Here is a 27,278-nt window from a genome sequence, read left to right on the forward strand (position 1 = left end):
AACCAACCAACCAACCAACCAAAAAAAGAAACAAACAAAAGGAAAATATATATAATATATATTACATATACAAAAATATTATATACATTTTCTTCTCCCTGATTGTGTTATGTTACACCAGATCAAGAGAAGTTCCATCAAATACTGCGGCCAGTATAAGCAACAAGTAATGGGAGTGGAAAAACTGGGAATAAGGCCCTCCTATTTTGGCAGCTGCCTGATGGTATGTTGCATTATCAACCTTGGAACTGCAGCCAGAGAAAATGGAACTACTTTCCTGCTGAAGCTGCTACCTAAATTGACTCACCATGAGGTCAGACAAGTGTCAGTACCAGCACAGGCCAGGGCAGGGAGTGCGTGTGGGGGGAGGATGAGAAAAAAGCACAGGACCAAAATAGCCTATTCTGACATTGAATCACTCATCTAGTTTTATTTCTTAAGGGAAAACATTAAATAACTCTTAGATGGTGAGACTTAAGAAAAAATTCCAAAAATTAATAGGATAACAGAGCATGAAGAGTTACTTAGGCTATCATCATCCAGGAGAAAAAATTTATACAAAAAACAAAGTCTAGCCTACAGACATTGATAAGATGAAGATCAGAGTCATAAATTAAAAGAAAAATTACCATCAGCTCAGAAAGAAATTGCACGGACTGACAAGTTATTAGCAAGTTGCAGGGAAACATTTGGTAAGGAGAAAAATGAAAGTGTCACCCATAATGCTGGTTCTGAGGGCTCATGGGAAACACAGGCACTCACTGTCAGAAATTAAGGACCTTCTTACACATATAACAGAAGGTGCACACAGGGTAAGAACACGAATTACAAAGGCAAGAACACTGCAGCTTTTCCACTGCTGTCTGCTGGATGGAATGACTCCTGCTTTAGGACGAGTTAACCAGCTCACCAGGAAAAGCACCACTTCCAGGTCTTTACAAGTCATAACGCCACCTCTGCTAGCCCTGTGAATCCAGTTTAGCTCTTCTTGTGACTTACAAAGGCACTCCAGACTGTCACAACTCATCCTTGCCAGCTGGCACAGTGCTACAGGGAGCAGAGACATCCCAGCACGCTGTCCTGGGGGACAGAAGCTCCCAACTGTGGCAGCTCTGCAATGCATCTGCTCACATCAGTATGAGGCTTCCATGAAATGAACTCTACTTAAATACAGGTAATATTCCTATAGATAATTTTTTTAAGACCCCAATTGAAGCTCTGAGATTTGCTGCAGCTCGGTTTACAGCCCAGAAAGCTTTGTTTTCTTCTCAGAAAGCCGATGGTTAACATTTCCTGCTTTAAAGGAGCCTTGGGGACTCAGTCCTCCAACGGAATCAGACCAGAAGGTCATCAGGGAATCATTTCACGGCTCTGTTGTAACCCAGACAGTCGTCTTCTCCACTGATCCATTTTAAAGAGCTGGGACAATACATATATTTCCTCTGGCACCCAGGAGCCTACAGCACATATTCACTGATGCTAAAGGGGTTTTATTATTAAAATAAAAAGGCTCAGGTAAATTGAACTATAAAAATACTTGGACAAGACAATTATTACAGTGCTGAGAATAGTGAATGAAACATGTTTTGTCCTGTTTTTTGTTTGCCACCTGCACCACAACCATTATAATAACTTGCTGTCATAGAAAACTCGTACTGTATGAGTTTACTGACAAATAACATCTGGAAGGCGTTTTTTTTTGTTGCCTTCAGTATTTGTCAGGTACACGGTGACCTTCTACATTAACTGCAATGGCTAAGGTGGAATTATTATGCACAGTCAAAATATTACAAAATATATTATGACAAAATACAAGTATCTTCTGATTTTTGGTAGACATCTGTAAGACAACAGCAGGGACAGAAGTGTTGGCATAGTATGGAGACAACAGGTAAAATGTCAGAAGAGAGAGACAGATGCAGCCCCACTTGCTAAAACTAAACACCTACTTGTTAAAAAACTATTTGAATTAGAAGGAAGACTGAACAGCAAGAGTGAAAAAAGGATATATTCCTACTTAGCAGGTTATCTTCAAGAAAAAAAAAAAAAGAAATACAACAGTAGGATATGCAAGAGAAGGGGAGGATCCATTTTGCCTTTGAACACTTTACTACTACCAAAAAAACTATCAGTTTTAAAAACCCTCAGGAGAGTGTGCACAGGGCTTGCTCTAGAATAAAAATGGAAAACTGCCAGCCAAACTCAGTATTTCAGGCTTTTTATCACCACCAGCACATACCTGCTATAATAATAACTTCCCACTTACATAGCATTTTTTACTATCAAATCATTTGACAAGCTTTAAAGTAGTAATTTTTTCCCTTTCTGCCAACTTAAGAGGCAAGAGTGTCCAGAACGTCCCTGAAAGTCTAGAACTGCAATATAAAGCATTTATATACCATGTCTGTGGGTCACACCTTGAAAAAGCAACAAAGATCCCTGCAACTCCTCTCAGTGAAGGGCAATAGCTACAATATTCATGGCAAAAAGCAATCCCTTGCTTCTTCGCTCCAAGCATCCATTTCTCTCCCCACCTGCCCCATTCCTCTTTTGCCTCATTAAATGGTGCAGTCCTTTCTCTTTAGCCACAGAATAAACATCTTGCACTTTGTAAAGTTTCTCCTATAATCTCAGCTCCAAAATGCTCTCAATATGAAGAGCTCATCTCCATTGTTGCAGCCTGTACAACTTTGTAATGTGTGGGATAAACAACAGCATTGATATATTGCTAAGTGCATTTTGAAGGCAATACAGTGACTGGTCATCCTTATCTTGCTGTTACACACTCAAGTTTTCAGCATTCTTTGACCTCTGTTTTCCAGTCTGTGTTTCAGTTCTCACTAGCAGTGCACCAGTAACATAGTGGTGTTCCACCTTTCACAAGTAAAAACGTTAATGATGGTGTTGCTGAGGAGGTGGAATATTCATGGGAGAAGACATTATAGAGAATGGAGGTAAGAGGAAAGGAGAAATAGAGAAATAATAATAGTAAGAGAGATTGCTGGAAGTATGGCGACAGAAACAGGTGAAAGATCTTTAAATGAAAAGAGAAAATGAGGAGAGGGCAGAAAAATTTGTTGAGTTTCAACTTGCTGTTCTGTCTTTTTCTGACATGGAAAACCCCCCAACTTTGGTATCAGCCCTGCTAAAATTCTTGTCACTCTCTGAAGTATTACTTTCTAAAGTAACCTCACAGATTCTACTCAATCTTTTTGGGAACAATATGGAATATAATGGTGCTAACTGACAAGAAGAAATTTTGTTGACTTATGTTGTTAAAGTAAAAAAAATTAAATCCAATCTTGATGTATTAAAAAATTAAATCCAACCTTATCCACGTACAAGAAAAAATTCAGAAAATATTGGTTGAACAATTTCAGTTTCCTGTTGTATAGCTCCACATGAATATATGAGTAGTTATGTAAAAAGGACAATGTCTTACTCTTCTATTTAAAACAAACAAAGCAGAAAGCACAGAAAACACCTACCTTTTCTTCTTGATAGATGATGACAAAATGTTGTCCTGAATTGCCTTACATTTTGAAGCCTGTTCAAACTGGTAAATTCCATTTTTATTAGCAGTTGTTCTGTTAAAAAGGGGAGGGGAGTAGGAGATAAAGCAACAAACTTTAAACCAGAGAACATATTCTAACAATGCTGTCACATTTACTTTGCTATGACAACAAGATTAATAACTGTTGATTTAGCTGAAAACATTACCAAACAAATCTTATTGACTGCTTTTGTGAAGTTCTTGTTATAAAAGGGGAGTTTGCTGCTAGGAACTATAAAATGTCCAATTCTTTGAAAGAACCCTATTTCATAGTTGGAATTATATTTTCTGTCTTACACTGTAATCAGCAAATGTAATTTTTAAAAAAATAAATTAAATGGGAAGCATCTTGAACATTATGTTTTGAAGATATTTAAAATATTCACTAGTAAAATATTTAGCAGATGTAATTTCCTAAAGTTGTTGACAAAATGCAATGTTCAGAGCCAACATAATATGTACAGAAAACACCACAGGTGAAGTGGATCTTTGTACTTGGACCTTAACTTACTGACTTGAGTGTAATACTTCCTGCCTTGTTTATTTTTATTTACACAGAGAGGGTAAATATTTGTAAAAGGAACTAAGGCAAGTGTCAGATACTGATCTTTAGTTCCTGTCTTATTTTCACCAAACTCCTGTGTGGTCCTCATGCTCTGGCAGCCCTGGCAGAAGACTGAGATGTAAATTACTAAATGACTGAGACACCAAGTTTTATTGCATTCACCTCAGTTCACCCCTTATCTATGTTCCATCTCATACAACTACCCTCTTCTGCCATCAGCCTTCTGCTGTGTGGACTGCCATTTATCACGAAGATTTTTCCTCCAGCGTTTTTACTCTCCTTGCCCCTCACCATCTTCCTCCCTGCCACCTCCCTGTCCTTTTTGGTTCTTTCCATTGATTCACTATTTACAGAGCACCTGGACATTGCAACCTGTTTGTCCAAAACAGAAGTAGTAACATAAAAGACAGAGATGCTGTGTCATTCCCTTCTGGGTGTGAGCTGCAGCAGAGAGGAGAACTCATGTTGTTCTGAGAAACAGAGAACTGAGACATCTCTGTACAGAAGCATTCACACACAAAGAGAAAGGATCTTCCTGCTTTGTACACGATGCACTCTGCTTCTGAACCATCACTGCTTTTAGTGAAATGGACCAAAACTCCATTGCCTTCATCTGTTAAAACTCAGAAACTACTTAGTAACAAGATTTCTGAAAAGCTGATTTTGAAGACCTTACTTGGGAAAGATGCCACTTCAAGCCACAAAACCACAGAGCAGCTGAGGTTGCAAGGCACCTCTGGATGTCACCTGATCCAATCTTCCTGCTTAGGCAGGGCCACCTAGAGAGAGTGGCTCAGGACTGTGTCCAGATGGCTTTGGGATATCTCCAAGTATGGAGACTTCACAACCTCCCTGGGCAGCCTGTGCCAGTGCTCAGTCACTCACAGTGAAGAAGTGTTTCCTGATGTTCAGAGGGAACACTGCCTCTGTTCTGTCACTGAGTACCTCTAAGAAGAAATTGGATCCATCCTCTTTGCACCCTCCCTTCAGATATCAATAGGGTCCCCTCTGAGCCTTCTCTTTTTAAACACTTCAAATGAGAAGAATGACTGAAGATGAAATAGAGGAATACATGCTTGTTTATTTTGCTGCTGAACTTACTGTCATGTTCATAGCTGATGGTAGGAAAAGGATGAACCATCTTTCCTCCTCTTTCCACTCCACGCAAATGTTCTAGTGAATCTGTCACTTCATAGGAGCAATTCACACGGGATGTAGGCTGCAGAGGAGAGACATCAGCTCTCTTCCTTTCTTTCCACCAGCAAGAACTTCTTCCAAGTATACACTTAGTGCCCCTGAGGAAGTATCCAGTCTGCACACCCCTTGTTGAGGGCAATGGTAAGACAACATAACATACACCTCTGTCCCTTCAGTTCTGCAGTGACTTTATAGTAACAGCTCACACTGCCTACTGAAAGCTCCTTGGCTGTCTTTGCATACAGTTCCTTATTTAATTCCTTCTCAAGGAGTGACATACAAATGGCAGAAGGCTCTCAGAGAACACAGTTCAAAGCTAACAACTCAGAAGATTTCACACAGTAAGTGCCAGCAAATATTCTGCCTATGTCATTTATGCACACAGGTTTATTGCAGCTTGGTCTGAATGGTTCTGCTAGGCCCTGAAGAACCTGGTACGCTGTTTCCAGTTCCCAAACAAATTTAGTTAGCACTAAATCATGTTTCCTCTCTTACTTCTTTAACTCAGTAACCTCAAATGATTATTCTGCAGTTGCAGCTCAAAGTAAGAGAAATGGCTACAGGCAAAGTTTAGCAGCATCTTCAAAAATAAACAAATAAATAAAAAGAACTATTGATATAAGCCAAGTGCGTGTTAGTGCTGCAAATAAGACTTTCATTATAGCTGAAACCTAAAATGTTGGATGCCGATTTGAGAAGTGGCCCCGGCCCTCCTGAGCCACAGCTGGTCAGAGGAGACCTTCTGTAACACACGAAGCCTGCCAGGATGACCAAGTCAGAGCAGGCTGTTAGATCTGATCAGCTTCTGAGAGGTGCATTTGCAGGCATTGGTGGAGAATCAGCATTCTTTCAGGAGTGGGTTTCAGCTGGGTGCAGAGAATCGTTACCATGCTCTTGTAGCTTCCTCATAACTTATGTCCTGAGATCTGTGGAGCTACGAATAAATCTTCTCTCAAATACAAGCTTACTCAACAGACATTTAGTCCTTTAAAATATGTAAGATCAAAACAAGCAAGTTGCCTCATTTTTTTAATAAGTAATTGGTTTTTTATGCGCACATTTTCAAGACTTGAAAAACTAAGAAAGGAAGAATTCAGAGAAGAAAAAAGCAAAATAAATCCTTGATGTCATTAAATCCTCACTATCACTTTTACAGCCATCAAGGGGAGAAAAAAGGAACAAGGAATCTTTCCTTCTCTTTCCATGACATATGTAAAGATTGGTTAAAATGACACAACTGTAGGGAAAACCAGACAGGCACTTTAATCAAAATTGTTTATTCATATAATGCAGACACATTGTAGATCACCGAAATGCTTCTTCTGTGGCTTTTTCCACAAAAAATTTACTAAATGCTTTTCATATAGTGAAAAAGGTATGAAAATAAGACATTTTATGTGCAAGGCAATGCAAACCAATTACTCATTCTATTAAAAGTTAAATTTCTAAATTTCTGTTTCCTTGTCAGAATGGCCTCTGCTTCACAAGCGAAATCTTTTTGCATTCGGATAAAAAGAGGTGTGCAAGGGGCAGTCCAGACTTCCACTGCATTATTCATGGCAGAGTTGTGCAGACATCAGACTCAGATTAAATCTCTGACCACTTAGGACAATTATGCTAGGCAACATTTATTACTAAATGAATTTACCTGACCTAGTGGATGACAGCCTTTGTTCAATACTTAGAACTGCGTTAAAACTTCTGCATTGAAATTAGATAACATGTCTAATAATGCACATAACAGCCTACATTCAACTAATTTTGCAAACTATTAAGCTAAATGAGAACTTGAAGTAGAAACCTTGTTATATTCTGTTGGCTAGAGCTTATAAAACTGATGATACAGGGAAATTTCAGCTGCATTTCCCTTAGGGTTTAGATGTTCTCAAAGCCAACATCATTGGCCAAAATCTGAAAAACAGGGGTTTTTTTTAATCATATACAAACAGCTTGAGGACCACATACTTCCTATGGTAATTCTAGGAACTCAGAAAGTACACCATCTGTACTTTAATAAATCCACAGTAGATTAAGACCATGTGCCATATTTATCAGAATGTTTTGATTCTATATCTTGTTCTCAGGAAAACAGCAGATCTTTAAACTGTAATTCTTTTAAGATAAGGATCACACCTGTAGAATAAGAAACAGAGAAACTATTTGGAAAGCCCATGGTCCCTTTTGCTGCTCCTGTAGCATTCATTCCTGAGACATACGGAGCCTTAGTGCAGGGAATTACCAGAGAGTACATCAGTTAACATGGAATTCTGGGGAAGCAGGGAGGGAAAGAAAAAGGAAACCCTTTAAGAACAAAATCAAAGTCAATCCCAAACAGCTATCAGAGTAAGAAAGGGGATGAGCATAAGATAGATGAATGGTAGGCAAAGAAGAAAAAAAAGGCAGATAGAAAAAGGAAATATAGTGCTGTACATTGTACCATAACAAAGATATGCCCAAGACTGCAAGACCACTCCTCCAGAATTCCCACAAAATCAGTTGGAAACAACTGAAAGAATGTGGGATGAGATTTTCGAGAGCTCATAACTGGACTGTCTGGCAGTAGTGAAAGTAACAAGAATTTCACCTCCCTAATAAGTCTACACCGAAAGTAAGGGATAATCCCACTCATTGGCTTTATTACTCCACTCCCAGCAGATCTACTTGTTGCTCCTTCTTTCTTATAGTTTCCTGCTCTTGTGTTTCTGAAGCAGCACGGGAACTCTGAACATATTCTCGATGAGCATCTCCAGTTAAAAAGGATAACTTGTGCATGCAAAACTGCACATTCATATCTTTCTACCAAAGGGGCACTGAACAACACTATCCAGATTGTGAATACCTTCTGTCTTAATCTCTCCCTTGAAGAGACTAATTTACATTTGAATTGCATCATCTATTAGTTGAATACTATTAAAAAAATGTAATCCATACTTCCCTAGGAAGGGTGCTTTTAGGTGTTCTGTCTTTGACACTATTTCAGATTAATCAGATGATAAGAATATAGTGATGTTTTTAAAATTCACAACACCTTGATTAATAAGGCAATACACAATTTAAATTCCTGGTGAAATGGACTATAAAAATGGCTTTATCAAACCATGGGAGTAAGAATTCGTCTTGAGACATTAACCACAGTAACTGTGAAAGAGACTGATCCTACTATCCTCGTTCCAGTTCCCATGGAGGTTTTGCTTATCCAAGAAATGCTAACTCAGGTCTTTAAGACAAGTTGCATTTTTAAATTATTTGAAAGACCCTCCAGTGCATTCACCAGAGTTGCACATAATATCAGATACCTTTTATTTATAAAATCCATAAACCGCATGGCAGGTAACATGACAAGCAACATTCAGAGCCTCATGGTGGGTAAAGTGAAAAGAATAAGGTACTTACACTAAAATCATGTTACAATAGCACACAACTGACAGAATGACAGAGCAGTTTCACTTGGACCAAGTAAACAGAAAGTTTGGGAAACCTTTCACCACTGTCAGAACATAAATGTGTCCTGGCAGCAGCTTTCAGCTAAACACCTATTCATTTAGACAAAACTAATACATGAGACGTGTTTAAAATGTGCTCTTAGAATAGGTCTCCATGCATCACTTGGGAATGAAGAGATAAAATAGTAAGAAAGCAGTAAAATTAGCGAAGTGGACCCCACTGCTGACTAATCTAAACTGTAGCAAATTATTTGTGCAATACACTAGGCTACTGTTCATAATTGTGGTATTAGCCTGTCTCTTCTTTCCCTTCTGAGTGCCTAAATGCAATATTTTGACAGGAGACAGAATGTACAGGTCTCTCTAGCACAGTTAATTAAGTATAGCTGTTTTATTTCCTAGGCCTTCATAAAGATCTGCTGGTAAGAGAGGAACTGGAGAAATCAACACTAGCGAACACTGTATTAATACTAACTTTTTTACTCATAGCTTCTCAATCACTTCCTCCCACTGTTCAATTACCCCAACAATCTTGTGCTTACCTTGGACGTGTAAAAACAGAGTAAGCTAGAGAAATAGTAAGTGAATGCAATTGGCAACACAAACAGAATAAGTTCTTCAGGGTACTGCTGCCTTGCTGTTACTTGTACGTAAAGGATATATAAATAGTGCTTAAGAAAATTATTTTCACTTCCCTTGCAGGAGCCAGCATTATTTATCTGCTATATGTTCTCAGCAGTACAAAAGGAGCTAGAATTTCTGTCTACGCTTAATATAGTACACCCTGGGCCTCATAACAGAGAAAAGACTACCTATCTCCTCTTATTATTGTCACCTTTCCCTGATAAGCACTAGCAGAACTGAGCTTTCTGATTTGCTATTAATGCTGTGACTACACAAACGAATATGCTAGCACAGACACAGCTGAGGAGGGAAGGAGGGTGGAAGGGAAGACCAAGTGTCTAAAGGTGGGAAAAGTGCAAGACTACTCCTTTTGGTTGTACTGTTGGCTTAAAAAAGTTTAAGCTGTACTTCCAGTTACAGCTTAAAAATTGAGAGGGTGGTATTAAGCAGAGGCATGAGAATTTGCCAGAAAACCATAGTATTGCAATGTAAATGATGGTGATTTCATGAATAAATCTGGGGACTATTAGACAAATCTTACTAACAATGGCCTTTTTTCAGTAACAAAACCCTACTAACAGGCTGGGAAATAAACACAAGCAAAAACTGGACACCACAGTCTAGGGGCAGTCACATTGCTCAAGTTATCTAACACTTAACAAGAAAAAGTGGTAAGGAGTGTCCTGTAAAAGGATCTTCAAGGTTATTTACTAAGATGCAGATCTTCAGAGAACTTTAGGTGCCTGGTCATCACCTAATTAAACACTACTGCGCATAATAGCTGCCTAAATATCTATGACAATCTGATCCAATTCCTTGCTTTCCATCCTTTCATCTCTCAGTTTTATCCTTTTAAAAGAATTACTCAAAGTAAAAGAACAGATTAGCTTTCAATACTGTGAGGCAACAGAATAATAGGACCTTAGAGATTCTTCAGGAGATGTCTGGTTACAAATACGCCTCCAACAGCAAAGTAAATCATGATAAGAAGATTAGCTGGTGACTGTCAAGATTGTGTAGATTACTTATAGTGAGAGATCAAAAAGGATAACAACCAGGCTTGATTTTTTTTCTTTTTTCTTTCCTAGAAACATCCATGCACATCCTCTTACTCTTATGTAGAAAAGGACATTGCTGTCCTTTCAAATGACCAGGGTAGCTTAAGAGAACCATACTTTGGGAAGTCTGCATGAATAGATTGTTCCTAGTTTTATGCATCAATATACTAACATAGCCTCATGCAATTCAAAAGTTTACTAACCCTTGTACAACCTATTTCAACAAGGAACTCTACTGTCCTTCTGATGGACTCATGGATACTGCAGCAAAACCCCACTGCAAACTGGAATCTAATTTCTATTGTCCAAGCCATTCATCTCAATCACTGAGGGACTCGTCTGAATCTCCTGAATGAGTCCAGATGCTCTCCGGATCAAACCTCTCCAGTATGGCCTTTAGCCAGGCCCAGTCCAGCTGCTGCCTGGCTAGATCAAACCTCTCCAGTATGGCTCCCTGCCCAGTCTAGCTGCTCTCTGGATTAAGTAACAGCTCCTGGTCAGTCCAGAAGCTCACTGTCCTTCCTCATATGCCAAAGATGCACCACAAACTCTTGTCAGGCCAGCTTACTGAGCATAGTCACAGAGGTAAGAAAGCACATCCACTCCTGGATTTAGCTGGCAAGCCATTCCTCCAAAGATACTACAGTTATAGGAGTTAGAGTAAAATGAAACGTCTTTTGATGAACTATTTACTTGTCAAACTTTTGCAGTTACTTAGTCATAAGAAATACAATTTCAGCTTGATCAAAAATAGACCTAAATTGGTGCTAAAATCCTCCAAGTAGAATAAGGAAAAACACGTATTTAAAAATCTCAAGCTCACTCGCCTTTTTACAGAGGTTAAAATCATGTCATGGATTTTCAGCACTCTTTGGTATGTGTTGCTTCCACTTTCTTTGCTCCAGTTGTGAGTGTACTAACAGCAGATGGGAATTAGCTAGACTGTTCTCTGAAGTGCTCTCTGCCAGCATTTCTAGTCAATTTGACTCCATGGTTTAGCTCACAGAGCTGAGTGGAAAGAGATGTAGCTCAGAAACTAGCAAGGATGAGTGTGAGAAGACAGGCCAGGGGAAAACCACAGACATAACCCAAACCAGAGTGGAGAAAAGAATGGGGTGACAGTTAAAAAAAGAAAGAAGAACTGAGTACATACTGCAAAACCAATATACTACAAAGAGTGGAAAAGAAGAGAAAAAAGGAACAGGAAAAATGAGCACAGGAAAGAGAAGCAGGCTAGAAGCACATAACAGCAGACAGAATTTTCCAAATGTTCCTCTTCCTTTTGTTTCACTCTAATTTTGAAATATGCTATAAACTTACAGCTTGTGAAAGCTTTCATTTCGAGGCAGGGAGCAAAAGGGTTCTCACTAGAAATGTGTAAGAAATGTACTGTTAGGGCACACTGCAATGGTTACTAACATCACTTGCATTCACTTAGGGAAAGCACTCAAATTTGGGTAAACTGGGTGAGATGATGGCCTCAGTAAGGTTAACTGCACTGTCATCGTTGACTTTAGTACAAACAGGACATCAGAGTCACCATGAAAGATGCAATTCTTAAGTTCTTTCTAGTTTTTATTGGGTGTTTTTGATCATAATATATATTAACATATAGTACTCATTCAAATGTAATGTTAAAAAGGCCATATAAAGTAAAAAAAGAGAATAGCAAAAAATGTTTGCAAACTACTTCTTACATCTTATTATTTCATGTGTGGACTACACCACCCTCGTCCGCACTATTAGTTTTCCTACAGTGTGTAAAGACTCAAGAGTTCAAAAACAACAGTCACCTGCATGTAAGACACTACTTGTTTCACAGTTAATTTTACCAGCTATCATCTTATTAGACTTCACAGTGTAAAATAACAGGCTGTAAAGCAAAAATCTACACTGATGTAAAGATCAAGACTCAAGATCAAGCGAAAGGGCTCCCACGATGTAAGATACCACACCAAATTAAAAAGGCTTTGTATGTCTCACCTTCACTCTATGGGTTTTAAATGAGAAATCTGTATTTATAACTAAATACACGTTACAAAACCAGTAACAGTATTACCCAGCTCCAGCTCCACCTTCCTGGAAAGAAGGATAAAAGATAACGGGAACGTGCCATTCAGCAAGAACCTTTTGCATTGTACATTAACAAAACTGCTCTATGCAACATTTTATTGGGCTCAAAAGCAACGTCAGAGTGACAGCCGTCATTAAGAGAGCCCAAGAGCAAATAATTCATTACAGTTAAAGCAGACTCATTTTCTCTAATAACCTCTAACGCTCTGATTAAGCTGCCAAACCAAAAGGAAGAACGAATTAGAGCGAAGGTGAGTTTCTGCTTCTGCAGACCCGTCCCCGTGGACCCACCTGCGGGCGGGCAGCCCGTACCTGTTCTCGGTCTGAGGAAGGGGCGTCAGGGGGGACCTGAGGGCTCGCACCACTTTCGGCGTGACAGTAGCTACTCCTGCCTCCTCCTCTTGCCAGCCCCTGGCAAGCGAGACGGGAAAACAAAGTTGTCAGAGCGGGCGATGGAGCATCACCCGGCGCGACCGGCGCTGCTCTCCTCCCCGCGACCCGCCCGCTTCCCGCGGAACCCCGAGGCCAGCACCGCCCGCGCCCCGGGCACCGCGCCGGGCACCGCACCGGGATGCGCCGGGCACCGCGCCGGGCTCCGCCGCGCCCCGCGGGGCTCGTCCCGCTCCCTCCGCCCTCCCCGGCCAGCCCCGGAGCACGGGCGAGGCCCCCCGGCCGCCCTACCTGGCGCGGAGGGGCTGCTGGCCGCCCAGGCGCAAGAGGCAGCCGCCCAGGAGCAGGCTGCCCAGCGCCGCGGCCAAGGCGATGACAGCCCGCATGGTGCGCTCGGCAGCGGCACCCACCGCAGCTACGGCCGCTCCATAGTATTTAAGGGAGGCTGCGGGGAGGGGGAGGCGGCCATGGCAGCCACAGGGTCTCTGCGCTCCGCCCCTCGCCCACAGCCCTGCGCCGCCGCCATCGGCCCCCCTTGCGCCTCGCACCGCGGCCGCCGCTCGGGGCCCGGCCCGCCCGGCCTTGCCCGGGCTCAGGGAGCCGCCCGGCGTGAGGGCAGGACCGGGGCGGCCTTTGGAGCGGCGCTCAGGGCGGTTCTCGGTAGCGAAGGCGGAGGGGCGCCCGCCCAGCGGTGCGAGGGAAATAAAGCTGCCCGAACTTTAATAGGGGAAGGGGGCGCCGAGCGGGACGGCGGCGGGAGCAGCGTGCGAGGCTTACCTGGCGAGGGGAGCCAATCCTGCCCCGTGGCCGTAGCGGTGAAGACACTGCTACTATAATAGCTCTTAAATAAAAATAGGCAGCGTGTCGTGCACTGTATAAAAGTGACCCCACCTGGGGAACTCTAGGGTCCCCAGAGTAAGAAGGATGTGGACCTGTTGAAGCAAGTCCAGAGGAGGCCACAAAGGTGATTGGAGCAGGGCTGGAGCACCTCTGAAAGGGAGACAGACTGAGAGAGTTGGGGTTGTTCAGCCTGGAGAAGAGAAGGCTCTGGGAAGACCTCGTTGCAGCCTCCTGGTATCTGAAGGGGGCCTACAGGAAAGCTGGAGAGGGATTTCTTCGCAAGGGCCTGTAGTGATAGGACAAAGGGGAACGACTTTAAACAAAAAGGGGCAGGGTTAGATTGGATATTAGGAAGACATTCATTACTATGAGGGTGGTGAAGCACTGGAACAGGTTGCCCAGAGAAGCTGTGGATTCCCCATTCCCAGAAGTGTTCAAGTCCAGATTGGATGGGTCTGTGACCAACCTAGTCTAGAGGAAGGTGTTCTGCCTATGCAAGGGATTTGGAACTAGATGATCTCTAAGGTCCTTTCCAACCTAAAACGTTGTACTAGTCTATGATTTGTAGAGGTTTTGATAAAGAAATGTTTCTGTAGTAAGCTTGTATCTCTACCTCATGGTGCAATCAATGTTGCTTTCAGAGCCAGCCTTTGGTATGAGAAACCCAGTAAGGTGACAAGGTGCCATTAATTAGGCTCCCTTTATTAAAAGAGTGGGTAGTAGAGATGCTATGACTTACAGCAGCCTTTCAGTCATGAGCCAACTGACACTTTGATTTCACAGATTCTTCCCTATCCTTCCTGTTTTCTGTATCTGTGAGCATTCCCTTAAGCCTTGGAGCTGCTGCTCTTCTGTTCTCAACCAATGGCTGGAAAGCCTCAAGAGCACTGCTGCAGCTGTATTAATAATAAAGTAACACGGACTTGGTATCGTGAGTGGTTAGATATGACAGAAGGAGCATGCCTACAATGCATCAGGGAAACATCTGATGATTTTTTGGGGGGCATTCATTAGCTTGCTGGTGAGCAGTGCTGTGGGTGCTGATGGGAGGCAGCTAGAAGCCTTTGGCTGGTGTCCCAGGGTAGCAGGCATCTGGATGGCTCAGTGCACAGTCCCCCTGAGAGCACAGCTCAGTTGTCTTCTTGGCTTTGAGGTGCTTAGTTGTAATAGAGAAACAAAGCCATTGTAAAGACTTCTGAACTCCTGAAGAAGTTTGTGGTTGTTGTGAATCATAAATGTCTTGGACATGAAGATGTTCATCACCACTTCCCAAAAGCTTGCTTCAGGCTTATCCTATAAAACCAGGTGGCATTGTATATGACCATGTAGGGCCAACAGTCAAGCTTTTCAACGTACCTGTATGTTCACTGATCAGCAGATACTAGAAATTTTAGTCCCACCATTACATCTGTAAAACTTGATGGCTCCTGCTTATGTTAGTGGATAGCATCAACTATTTCATAATATCCATTTAATACTCTGTGTAAAACAATAAATCTTTCATTTTAGACAGTCTAGTTGTATTCAGTTTTAGCTCTGAATGAAAGAAGATTAAGAATTACAGTCCCGAAAACAATTTTTTTTTTTCCGTCACTGTTATTTCCCTCTGCAATACAGTTTTCCCATGAGTCCTGAAGTATCACTGTCAGCTAATCCATGAGTTATTTAGTGATGTCAGTGAGGACATCGTATTTCAAGTTAGAAGTCTGCTGCCAACACTAGTCTATAATACCCGTAAAGGTTTTTTTTTCCAAGATCAGAAGGTTAATCTTTGTGTCATTTAAAGTTCTTGCAAAGAAAATGGGAAGATTATAAATCATATCTGTTTAAATTAGACTTGGCACTTGGTGCTTGTTGTTTACCAACAACTTTACAAACATGTATTGATTGATCGTCACAGTATCTTTAAGTTTTATCAGCCTTAATTTCCTGGCAGAGCAGCTTAGTAGAGAGGCTAAGTGACCCTGCTAAAGGGAGAGATGAGAATCCGTGGTAAATCAGGATTCAAATTTAGGAATGCAGGATTCAAAAGACCAAGTTTCTCTTACACGGTGTTGTCCTGTCAGAAACGATGGTGTCAGGTAATGTAATATTGAGGGTCAAAATGATCAAGGCACAAGTGCCAAAGATGCCACACAGGAAAAGACAGACATAACAGTGTGCACAGAGTCTGTGTCCCATCTTGTCCTCCTCCTCATGGCTAGAAGCTGCTGCATCTTAGCATCCCCCATCCTCTGATTTCCATTAGCTTCTGAAGTCAGCGGGAATTGATAATTGCTGGCTTGCACAGAAGGAAGAGATCACTAATCAGCCAGGTGGTATCATCATGACTTTGTTGCTGAGTTCCTACAGCCCTGCTTAACTGCTAATTTGGAAAAGCAAAATGCAGCTTTGGGTATCATCCATGAATAGCTTGCTGCCCCCCCAGGTTGGCAGGATTGCATCTCGAAAGGAGTCTGGTGGAGGTGCCTGTAGGGCTGCCAGTCACATGGAGCTAGTTTAGCCTTCTTATTTCCAGCAGCTAAATCATATTAAGAAGCAATTAATGTTCATTAAATGCTTTCCTAGTGCTGCCTTCTCATCTAAGCAATGGCTGTCATAGGGATGTTAGTTATTGCAAATAGGAGGAGAGATGACTGTTACAATTAGGAAGAGAAAGAAACTAAAGATATTCAGTGAAGCTGGAGTCCCACGTTGTGCCAAAGCATGAGAGACCCCAGAGCGAGGTGTTGGTGTGAGACGACTATTTTGGTATTTTTAGTGTAGTCACTAATGTGAGCGCTTTTAGCAAAAAAATTTCCAACAAACTCACAAAACCGAAACATATGTGTTTCAAACTGGGAGAAAGTCATTGGTTCATTGCGTTTCACAACTTCTTCATTTATTTCCACCCACAGTTTTGGGCAACATGGTTCTACATAATGATAAGCAGCAAAAACTGAGGTGCCGTCTGCCCAACTCCAGGACATCAAATTGTCCCGGTCATTTCACAAAAGAAAAATGGAAAAAAGCAGTGCATTCCTGTATCCCATTAAAACAAAAACAAAAAGTCAAGTCCAAACTCAATAACTACCTTGTGTGGCTGTTGCTGCTAGCTTTTTTTCTTGCCCTAATGTTTTTCACTATTTTTCAAGGACAGGATTTTGTGGCCCAATAACTTACAAATTAGGCTTTATTAAAATAATAATTTAATAACTAAATTCAGCTAGCAAACAGTCTGTTAAGATCTACATAAAAGTAGCTGAAGTATTAGGTATTTAAAAGCAGCTATTTGTACCCCGGGTTTGAGATGTTTGTCAAGTCTGCCAGTGATGACTCATCCAGTCAGGCACTGTTCACCCTCCAGAGAAGGTCAGGGTGAAAAAAAAATCAGGGCATGTGGACAAATCTTCAAGTTTCTCAGAGTCTCCTAAGATGTCATACTTACAGAAACACAGAATATTCTGCATTAGAAGGGAACCACAAGGATCATCGAGTCCAGCTCTTAAGTGAATGGCCCATGAGGGGATCAAACCCATGACCTTGGTGTTAATAGCACCATGCTCTAACTAACAGTAGGACTTGCCTCTTCTGCACAAAATTAACAAATTTTTCACTGTTGTAAACTATGGTTTTTTATTTGTCAGAGTAATGTATTGTGTGTGCTTCACCAGATTTCTCTATTCAGTTTGACTGAGAAACCAGCTTCTCCTCTTTAGCAATCGTGATCCAGCCCCATGGCAGATAAACACTCATTGCCAAAAATGCATCTTATAGCACAAGCAAAGTCTAGGCCAGTAACTACTGAAAATGAGTGCTCTACTGCCAGCCGCTGTGCAAGGCTTCACTCAACTGACAGCAGTGCAGGCACTGATGTGCCTGTGACAGTGGTGCAGTCTGGTATGTATGCTTTTCCAAAGGAAGCTTCTGGGGACAAGAGGATCCGAATTACAATTAGATAGAAAGCAGGATTTTAATGCAGAAACCCCAAAACTTTCAAGTTGTTAACCTGAAGGGAGATTATTTTTTTTCACCATTCTCCTTTCTTCCTAAAGGCTCTTAGCCTTGAGACATCTTAATATGACACCATGATAAAGGCCATTTTGGGTCAGACTAGAACAGCATGTTCTTTGGGCAGTACCCAGTAGCAGAGTCCTAGGGAAGAACTGTGCAGTGATCCATCCCTAGGACTCTTTCTCAGCTTCCAGCAATCAATGGCTTGGGAATTTCTGAATCAGAGCTAGCTGTGTGTTTATTTGCCTTTCATGGATTTTTCTTCCATAATTGTGTCTAATTGCTTTTTGAAACCATGTAAACTTTTGGCATCAACATTCACTTGTGTCAATGATTTCCCTCCAAGCTGAAATCCTTCCATTACAATTAGCCCAGGAACAATTTGCTAAGACAATTCTCTGTTGTTATTTGGAAACTCCGATCTAAAAGACATGATGTGTTAATATTCTTTTGCAGAGAATTTCACTACAGTTGCACAAAACAGCACTGCTGTTAATACAAATTCACAGCATCCATTGCTAGAATTCAGAGGGAGTTATTACAGAGCACACTGTGAATGCAAATTAAAAATAATGCACAACACTCAACCAAATCCTAATGGACCAATGGCACAATGTCAAATACACCAGGAGCAAAGACTTTTAATACTATTATTAAAACCCCAAGCAAACAAACAAAGCAAGTAAATTAGCACTGACAAAAACTGTTGGAGCAACATTTACTCATCATAGATCAGTGTGCAGACTGACTGTACAGCTCCCAGAGGCTTTTAAAATGCCTGCATGGCTGAAGGGGGAATATGCCTCCAGGGATGTCACATAATGGAAAGGTTCTCATTGGGCACTATGGTCAATGGTTGAGGTAATTATGTGAAGCTAAACATATTTCTCCATCAGTGAGTGTGGCACAGTGTGTCCAGCTGCTTATCTATAGAAGAATCCAATTTGAGATCACGTGTTTATTGAAATGTGAGTATAAAATACACTATGACAGAAATCAGAGGCCATAGTGGAGTTCAGAGTCATCCTTTATGATACATGTGATGGGCTCCAGTGGTCGGTCAGTAATGTCTATGTTTATGGAAAATCAGAGCAACAATTTAGGAAAATAAATGCATGATGTAAGCAAATAGCAAGGATTACTTGGAAGAAGAAGAAAAAGGGATGGCTGTATGAAGACCTAATCTTGGGAAGGGAAGGCTATCTATTGAGTTTGACCCAGGAGAGTGGTCTGACAGTTCACCTCCAAACTGTCTTTTTGGGATCACAATGCAATGAAAAAAGCTAGAGCCTTTTTGTTTTGGTTTGGTTTTTGCATTCTTACATTTCCTTTGCTGAAATTCACAGAGTACAGTAAATAAAAAAATAAGGAAGAATCATATGCTGATGTATAGGAATAGACTACTTCATTGTTACCAAAGAAAACAACAGAAGTGATACTTATTGCCATGAACTCATGGATTTGAGGGAATTGGAGGAAGAAAGACAGGAGCACTGTCTTTAAATTGGGGAAAAGCCATTAACCTCATTATATAGAGTTAAAAATATAACTGCCCAGATTGCAGCCTAAACATATTCTTACATAATACTGATTCTCACAGTTTCTTCTGCAGTAAACATTGTTGAATACTCCATAGAAACATAGTGGCTGCAAATTCCAGATTTTTCTTGTTTCATCATCAGGTACTTCTTAAGCTGTTTGCAGCATTGTGATGTTAATGCCGATAAGTCTTCAGTGCAAGGGAGGTGCCAAATGAGTGATGGTTAGGGACGCGGGGATCCACAGTGGGGACAGACGGACAGGGCTTGTGACTGTAGGATGCCTCACTGACAAAACGGGATCACCCGGAGGAGAAACAATGTCCCAGAAGTCATGGGGCTGTGTAGGAAAGTAATCATGAGGGTGCTTGAGAGCCAGGGAGCCAGCTCAGCAAGGTCCTTTAGCTCAGATGCAGCTTTTAGCACATGAATACTTCTGTTAAAGTGGGGAGAGTCTCATCCTTCCTGTGAGGCACCTGCGAAGTCCTCTGTAAGCACAATGTGTCTCTGTTTACACAGGGCAAGGGGCATATCCAGGCAGAGATGGAAAAAAGCAAAACATTTACCGAACCTTCAGCACACCCTGGAAACAGAAATAGTGTAGGAAAATAAGCCATACAAAAAAAAAAAAAAAAAAAACCAAAAACCAAAAACAAACACCCCACCTCTTAGCATCAAGGTGGCCTTCCTTTTCAGGATTCTCAGTGAAAGCAAAAGGGGAAAAAAACTCTACACAATTCTTTATTTCAGTTTGTCTAGTAACGTCTTGAACCATTTATAAACTGGAACTGAAAGCCTTTACCTTCAAATAGAAATACATCTAGGGTTCTTTAAGAGCCAGCAAGATACAGAGGCATCTGGGAAGGCTTGTTGTAAACTGCAGTTGTCTTAAATGTCTTTTTTCTCCATTCTGAAGTAATTTTCTGTTTGAGTGATACCAGTTGTAGATCAGAGTCCAAAATGGGCAAATACATGATGGGATTCATGCCAATGTATGAGAGTGTCACCTCAGCTGGTGCACGAGCATCGTTGGCCAGCTGGGAAGGGGGCTGGTGGTGGGGGAGCTGGACTGGGGCTGTCCCTGGCAGCTGTGGAGCAGCACAGCCCCTCTCTGGCATAGGAAGTGAGTGAGAAACATTGGAAGGCCTCTGCTGTGGCCAAGGAGTGCGGAAGGCAGCAAGCAGAGGCCAAGGGAGGGAGCTAGGACATTTTCCTTCTCGTGGCAGATCATCATCAGTTGGGCTCAGTTCCCTGTCTCTCTGTCTCTCTCTCCTCTAAACATGTAGTGCTAGGTAGAAGTCCTCTTCAGTAAATATGCTGATATCCCACGCCTCAGTGACAGGGCTTGCTGATCATATTGCACTCCTGGCTCACTTTCATTAGGCTCTGCAAATATACTGCCATTCCCGCAAAATCTATGTGCTGGGTAAGCCAGAGTCTCTCTTGTGGTCCTCAGATAGTCACTTATCTATTTGTCTTCCTCTCAATTACTGTACTTCCAGAGAAAGCACTTTTTGGTTTATTATGTCCAGTGCTTTTGATGGCCTGGCAGGAGAGAATTAAGGTCTGGCAGAGGGGAAAACCAAATGTAGCCTAGAAAGAGTGAGTGCCACCTGAACAGAAGGGATCAATAACAGCTATTATATTTAGCATTATTTTCAGAACAGGCATTCAGTACCTAGCTCCCAGGTGAGACTTTCTGTAGCACATGGTCATTTTCTTCTTACAGATTGACCAATGTAATTTTTAACCTTAAGAGCTGTAACACCCATACTACTTATTTGGACATACCCCATAGTTAACAAGTCCATCTAAGCAGACTAAGTTTATTAAGAACGTGGTTTGCATACACCATTTCTGAGTCTTCTTTATTGAACAGCCTTGGCCTCACCATTAGACCTGAAGAAATCTAAAAATGCATCAGTGTCTGGGAGGACGAACTAAAGGGAAGAGCAGGAGCAAGCAGGGGAGGATGGAGTCTCTGGGGTGGTGAGGAGGTGCCTGAGGAGCACCAGGGCTCAGCATGGGGGACAGCATGCTGGTGTGGAACCCGAGTCCTAAGGGCAGAGGGGAGGGAGGAAGAAGGCATTTTCAGCTGAGGGGAATGCTGATGCCTAAAGCACCATTATCATGTGCTGGGGAGATGTGCATTTTAAATACCAACATTTAAAATCCTTCGCCTTTAATGCCGTGTTTGCATATTGCATGAGTATGCATTTGACCGAATAGCTGAGTGTGTGTAAAAGTCAATTCTAAAGCAAGGAATCATCACTTGAAACCTGCAGCTGGAGAAAATGTATTCAGGCTTCCCAGATGTACTCAGGCTCAGCTTGGCTGGGCTTAAGAGCAAACAGAATTTAACAAGTAAGCAATATGTGATTTTTTTTTTTTTAAATAACTGTTGGGTATGGTAATGAAAAATTGAAGGAACCCTGCTCACAACTGACCAGAGAGCAACACAGAGAGCAGCAAGGAGACACAGCAGCACCTCACTGAACTGCCCCAAACCACTTTGCCTGGATCTGTCTCAATAAGAGATGCTGCTTCAGCCTTTGCACCGCTTCTTTCCTTTTTGTGTGACTCAGTCTTCAGTAATGTGTATGGTACAATAACTTTTGAGGAAAAAAAGCCAACCAGTAATTTTTTCACCAGGAATGAGACTAAGACCACAAATTCAATCCACACTGGAGCACTGGTAAGTTGGAGTTAGCTCCCTTTCTCAACCACAGTGAACCAGATTTTCAGCTCTGAATTGCATTTCTGTGGCATGTTAGCATGTAGCTAAGGATGAATAATGTGTAGTGGCAGGTATCTGAAAGATCTGTTGTATGGGATATTTGCATGTAGCCTCCTGAGCCCAGCAAGACAGGAATCAGTGCTGTCAGGGGGCCTGTTTCCTGTCTGACCCAGTGATGCATGTCAAGATCTGAAGCAAGATGATCTCTGGAAATTAAAAGGTGCCAAGTAATTCAGAGTTGTGACGTATTGATTTCTTTGTTCAGACACCATATAATTCGTAAAGCTGCAACACAGCACTATAACTCAGTGTTTTGCACTTTAATGACTGGCCCAGTTATAAATACTGTTTTACTGTTTACTGACATTTTACATTTATTGAGCATGTATTTTATCTAAACTCATAAAGAGGGCACAGGACATTTTTAACAAACAAAAAAATTTTTCAGGCTAAACAAAACCAAGAATATGAGCTCCCTCCTAATGCGTGATGAGAAGGTGCCACCAGTTATCCCACAGGAAACTGGTGAAGGAGGAGTGTGCCAGGCAGATGTAGTGGAGCATAGAGAATTGTACTGGTAGGGCTCTGGTACAAACCCATGCCCTGGATACCAGCTGTCTGAGGTCCTAATGAGGATGTGACATGACTGGCAGGGCTTTGAGCTGCCCACTTGTTTCCCTCACAGAAGGCATCATCCTAATCACATTCTGCAGCAGCTGTTGGAGGGGACAGCAGGGAAGGGAGCTGTGTTTTCCCAGGCTCTGGGTGAAGAAGCACTGAAGGAGCTCTGCAGTGACCACATGAGGATCAGATCACTTTTGGGTTTTTTTTTCTGGTTATAGTAAGCAGGCATTATTTTCTGTAGACTACAGTATCTACACTCCCAGGTTAAGGTAATATAAGAAAAAAAAGTGACAGAACTCTCCCTTTGGCCCTTTTAATGTACTGATCTATTCTGTAATCATAAGGTTAAAATTGTATAAAATTTGGAAGTTTGTGTTAGATTCCCAAGTCCATATTTAGATATTTCTCTTTTATTTAGGCACAGAGAACATTTTTAGGAAATTAAGTTATTAAATATAAACTTAGCTTCCCATTCACAATTTTTTTAAATAGCCTATAGATACTGTGTTTTCCTAGACAGGATGTAAAATGACTAAATGTTGTACAAACAAGATGGTTTTACCTGTTATAGATATAAAACCTTGTAAGGGCTTCCTTTTAAAAGGAAGCTGAAATGATACATTTTTCATGCAAACCATGGACCTCATTACATCTGTGTATTTAAAAGATCTTTTTAAAAAAAAAAGGCACAAAAGTCTATTGTTATGGGACACAGATAGGGAATCATGGCTGAGTTTAATAGGATCAGATATAGTCATATGAAATATATACATCCACATCTGAACCATTCACCTTTGTTCCATTTATACTTGATGGAAAGATACTCACCTCTGGGCAGAAATTTATTTCACCCAGAAGTGAACATACTTAAGTTGGATTTATTATCACGTGTACAAAAAGATACCAGAGAGACTGATTGCACTACAGGTGAGGTAAAGCCCTCCTTCCTGACCATGAGAAATATTTAGGGGAATTAAAAGCATTTCTGTCCTCATCTGAAAACACAGATTGTTTCATTTATTCAAACGTATTGTGCTATGAGATGGCAGCAAGCTTTTAAATGAGTTATTTCTTACATAGCCTGGTACACAACTTCTACTGGAGACACCAGGTTGAATCAAGTCATATTTTGACACAGACTAAGCTTGACCAATCTACAGTTTAATTACACTTGCATATTTAATTATGTGGGAAAAATAATTTATAGACTTGTTACAGTGCATGTTCTCATGGCTGTACTGAAGTGAGTCATCCTATCAGTGGACACCCTGCTATATTCACTCTGCCTACTTCAGTTTCTCCTGAATTTAGAGCTAAAATTTTTCCTTATCTTTCCTATCCTTTTTGACATAGAAAATATCTGCCACACTCTCTCACACATCACCCTCTACCTTACTGCAGGGTGGAATTTTTCAAGCATATACCACTGAAATCAAAGGCAGTTGAATTCTCCAGAGAGCAGGAATAGTTGGTAGGAACTACTCAGAGAAATCCTGCATCCACCAAAGTAACTCATCCATCATCTGTGAAGGGCTCTGGTACCCTGACTCTGGACGGCACTGGCATGCAGAGCACCACCAGGCTTGTTGCTCACCGTGTTTGTATTATGAAGGTCACAACACATGCGCTTACTTTGGGAATTAAACTGCCAAAAGCCCATTCTCTTCGAAGTTATGAGACTTGAAACAAATACTGGGTTAAATTTTTATTTACATTCATGAGGAAAAAAAAACACAACTAATGAATGACTAGGTTCAAACCAATGAAACATGGAATCATTTAGGTTGGAAGACCTGTAAGGTTATGGAGTCCAGCTGTTAACCCAGCACTACCAAGTCCGTCACTAAACCGTGTCCCTCACTGCCACGTGTTTTTAACTAAAATTCTGTCAGGCTGAGCATGCTCCTTCAAGAAAACAAGCTGTCAGAGATTTTATTGTACTGAGCCATAAATGTGCAAGGTGACTACAGCAGATAAAGCCCCTGGACAGGCTCATGGGCCCAGGCACAAGGAGTGTTGAGATCCACAAGGCATGGGGAGTACAGACACAGCTCAGCCACGCAGGAGGCCTTCCTGGGTGGCATTACAGCTGGAATGTCTTACTGAACAAAAAGGAGCTAAACTCCTTAAAAAAAGGGTTGGCAACAGTATAAAAAACCCTCTTAAGATGTAAAAAAAAAAAAAAATAGGCTTGCTCTGTGATTCCTGGAAAATGACAGTCGAATTAAAGCGTGGTAAGAAAGCTGCTCTTAAACCCCTCCTGAGAACCTGTTTTATGAAGTTTTGTATTTGAGTCATTGTATTGAGTTACAGAAGTGGAAGTGTTAAAAGAATTTCCATCATGCAAAACATTCAAAGCTATTTTAATTTTGTAAATTCCTCCTGAAGAAGTGACTGTTGCAGGGAAGGGGAACTAGTAATTAATGTAGACAGTGCTGTCTCAGAAGCATAGTGAGCTTGGCTGCACAAAGAGCTTGTTTCATGATTGCCCAGCTATCGCCTTTTCTCAAAAAATATTTATTGAGGAGCCCTGTTAATTTGAAATAATAGTTTTCATAGAATTTCTTCAATGCACATGCTACTCTTAATTTGAACAAAACAGACATTCTTTGAGTAGCTATTCAATACTATAGTCTAAGCTTTATGTAAATGACCTTTATATTTATAAGTGAACTGGGATCAGTAATTTGCCCAGGATATAGCAATGGATTATACTGCCATGGAATTAAAAAGCAAACAGTTTGGTCATGAGTTAGCTTCAGTGTACACCCTAAATTAAATTAGATTAGATTAGGGATGGTTGCCTTTCCCTGGCCAGGATTAAAATGTTAGCCGCTTTGGAGATCAAGCAAAAATTCTCAGGACAAAGTCTGAAGGATGTCTATGATTTAATTATGCATCTTGTGTTATTTAATGTTTTTGCCACTGCTCAGTCACTGGAGTCATGAGATTCTGAGAAGCCGAGCTTTTCCTTTAAAAACTAAATTATTAGTCCTTAAACTTGCCTAGGGGAAAAAAAAAAAAGGGTCCTCAATGTTAAAGAAATAAAAAAAAAAACCAAATTAAATATTTTGGAAGAACTGGTGTGTTGCTATGCAGGTTCTGAAAAGCTGTATTTGATAATATCAGCCATTAGTAAGCAACTAATGCAGACAAGAGACTGTATAGTTCACAAGGATAATTTTTAAACCATTTTGCACCCCTTGGTCCTTAGAGGAAAGCCCCAAACAGATGAAAATCAGGCAGAAGAGCCCCAGCCTCTGCTGGTGCAAAGCCCTGAGCCTGCTCTGTCCCACTGCAGCAGACAGCGGGTGGCACACGTGCCAGGCAGGAGTGAACTGGTGCCTCCTCCCTGGCGGGGACTGACATTTACAGTGCTAACAACTCAAAGGCAACTACCCTCAATCAACAAGCAATTTCAAGGGTTTTCTACAGATCTCAAAGCTGTGCTCATGTTCTGGGAGCTGATGTTTACGCCAGACTGTCCTGAAGGCAAGAGGAAATATGTGGGGAAGGGACCTCAGGGCTGATGCACACACCCCTTCCCAACACGTGTTAGATGGCACCCGGTCTTCACCTCCAGAGTGAAACCTGGGCAATGACTGAGACGTTTAAGATCATAACAACAACCACGTGTGCTTAGGGTAGCCTCAATACCTCTCTCCAACCATGTCCAAGAGGAAAAGCATAAGGAGAAGAGAATGCAGCCAGAAAGATTTTCTGTAGTGTAACCCCTCAGCACTGTGAAATCTCTAAGTTACTGATTATCTCTTGACTATCTTGTTAAAAAACACTAGGAGTTTTCTCTTCCAGGAATTGGCCTAAATTCCTCTTGAACTCACTGGCCATGTGGAATTGAATTCTGCACTTTGATTGGTAATCGTGTGGGAAAAAAAATTCTGTTATTTCATTTGCACTGAATATCTGACAGTTTCACCACATGATCCTTATGGTGTCCAAATAGTGACTAACATTTTCTCACCATCCTCAAACCAGACAGTGATTTAATTATCCTTGTCTTAATGCTTCTCAGCTGATGAGTTCTTCTCAATTTTTTTACATATGGAAGCAATTCTCTTAAGATCTGAAAAAATTTAGGAGCACAGCTTATGAAAATCCCTTTTTTCCAATATCTGTCTTTAGGACAATTTTGTGTTGTCCTTGGTAGTTAATTTGCCCGTACCACATGCCACATTTCTAACAAGTTCTTTTTTGCACAAATTCAAAATACAATAAAAAGGAACTGGCTATCTTTCACCTGTGGCTGGATAAAAAAATTAAAAAATAGCCAAAATCCAAACAACAAAAGTAATGCTTTATAAAGGAAAACATGTGATACCAGGTTGTATCTTTTACCAGCAATAGAAAAAAAAAAAAAAAGGCAAAGAAATATCACTTCAAGGTTTTGTAGAAGAGTCTAATTTGAAACAACTATTTATAGATGCTGCGTATTATGTTAATTTGGCTTCTCCGGACACACAAAAGCTTCCTTTGAGGGCTTTTATAGTAAAAGAAAGAAGGAAGCGAGGGCCCTCACAAATAGAGTTATGATAAAAGCTCCTGTCATTATAACAGATCATGAGAAAGAGAGAAGGAAATGCTGAGATACCATTCATCACTTTGAGAAATGCTCACAAACAGCT

The 27,278-nt window shown here is 41.1% G+C and overlaps 2 protein-coding genes across 6 annotated transcripts in view; one reads left to right on the forward strand and one right to left on the reverse strand.

Moving 5' to 3' along the window:
• Positions 1–13,314, reverse strand: part of ST8SIA6 (ST8 alpha-N-acetyl-neuraminide alpha-2,8-sialyltransferase 6) — a 70,090-nt gene extending 56,776 nt beyond the window's left edge. For 3 of the 5 annotated variants that reach the window (XR_007630037.1, XM_050324719.1, XM_050324705.1), the window contains exons 1-3: positions 13,195–13,312; positions 12,805–12,924; positions 3,489–3,587 (exon numbers count right to left, since the gene is read on the reverse strand). Coding sequence is in view for 4 of the 5 variants with exons in the window: in XM_050324719.1 (XP_050180676.1) it covers positions 3,489–3,587; positions 12,805–12,924; positions 13,195–13,289 (314 nt within the window). In the remaining variant the exon portion in view is untranslated. Of the gene's footprint in view, positions 1–3,488; positions 3,588–12,804; positions 12,925–13,194 lie in introns of all 5 variants that reach the window. The other 2 variants (XM_050324728.1, XM_050324738.1) reach the window with 2 other exon arrangements.
• Positions 1–27,278, forward strand: part of VIM (vimentin) — an 88,175-nt gene that overhangs the window by 57,626 nt on the left and 3,271 nt on the right. The window lies entirely within an intron of this gene.

Source organism: Myiozetetes cayanensis, unplaced genomic scaffold (genome assembly GCF_022539395.1).
Source record: "Myiozetetes cayanensis isolate MyiCay16 unplaced genomic scaffold, myiCay2020 scf1, whole genome shotgun sequence".
NCBI classification, from domain to species: domain Eukaryota; kingdom Metazoa; phylum Chordata; class Aves; order Passeriformes; family Tyrannidae; genus Myiozetetes; species Myiozetetes cayanensis.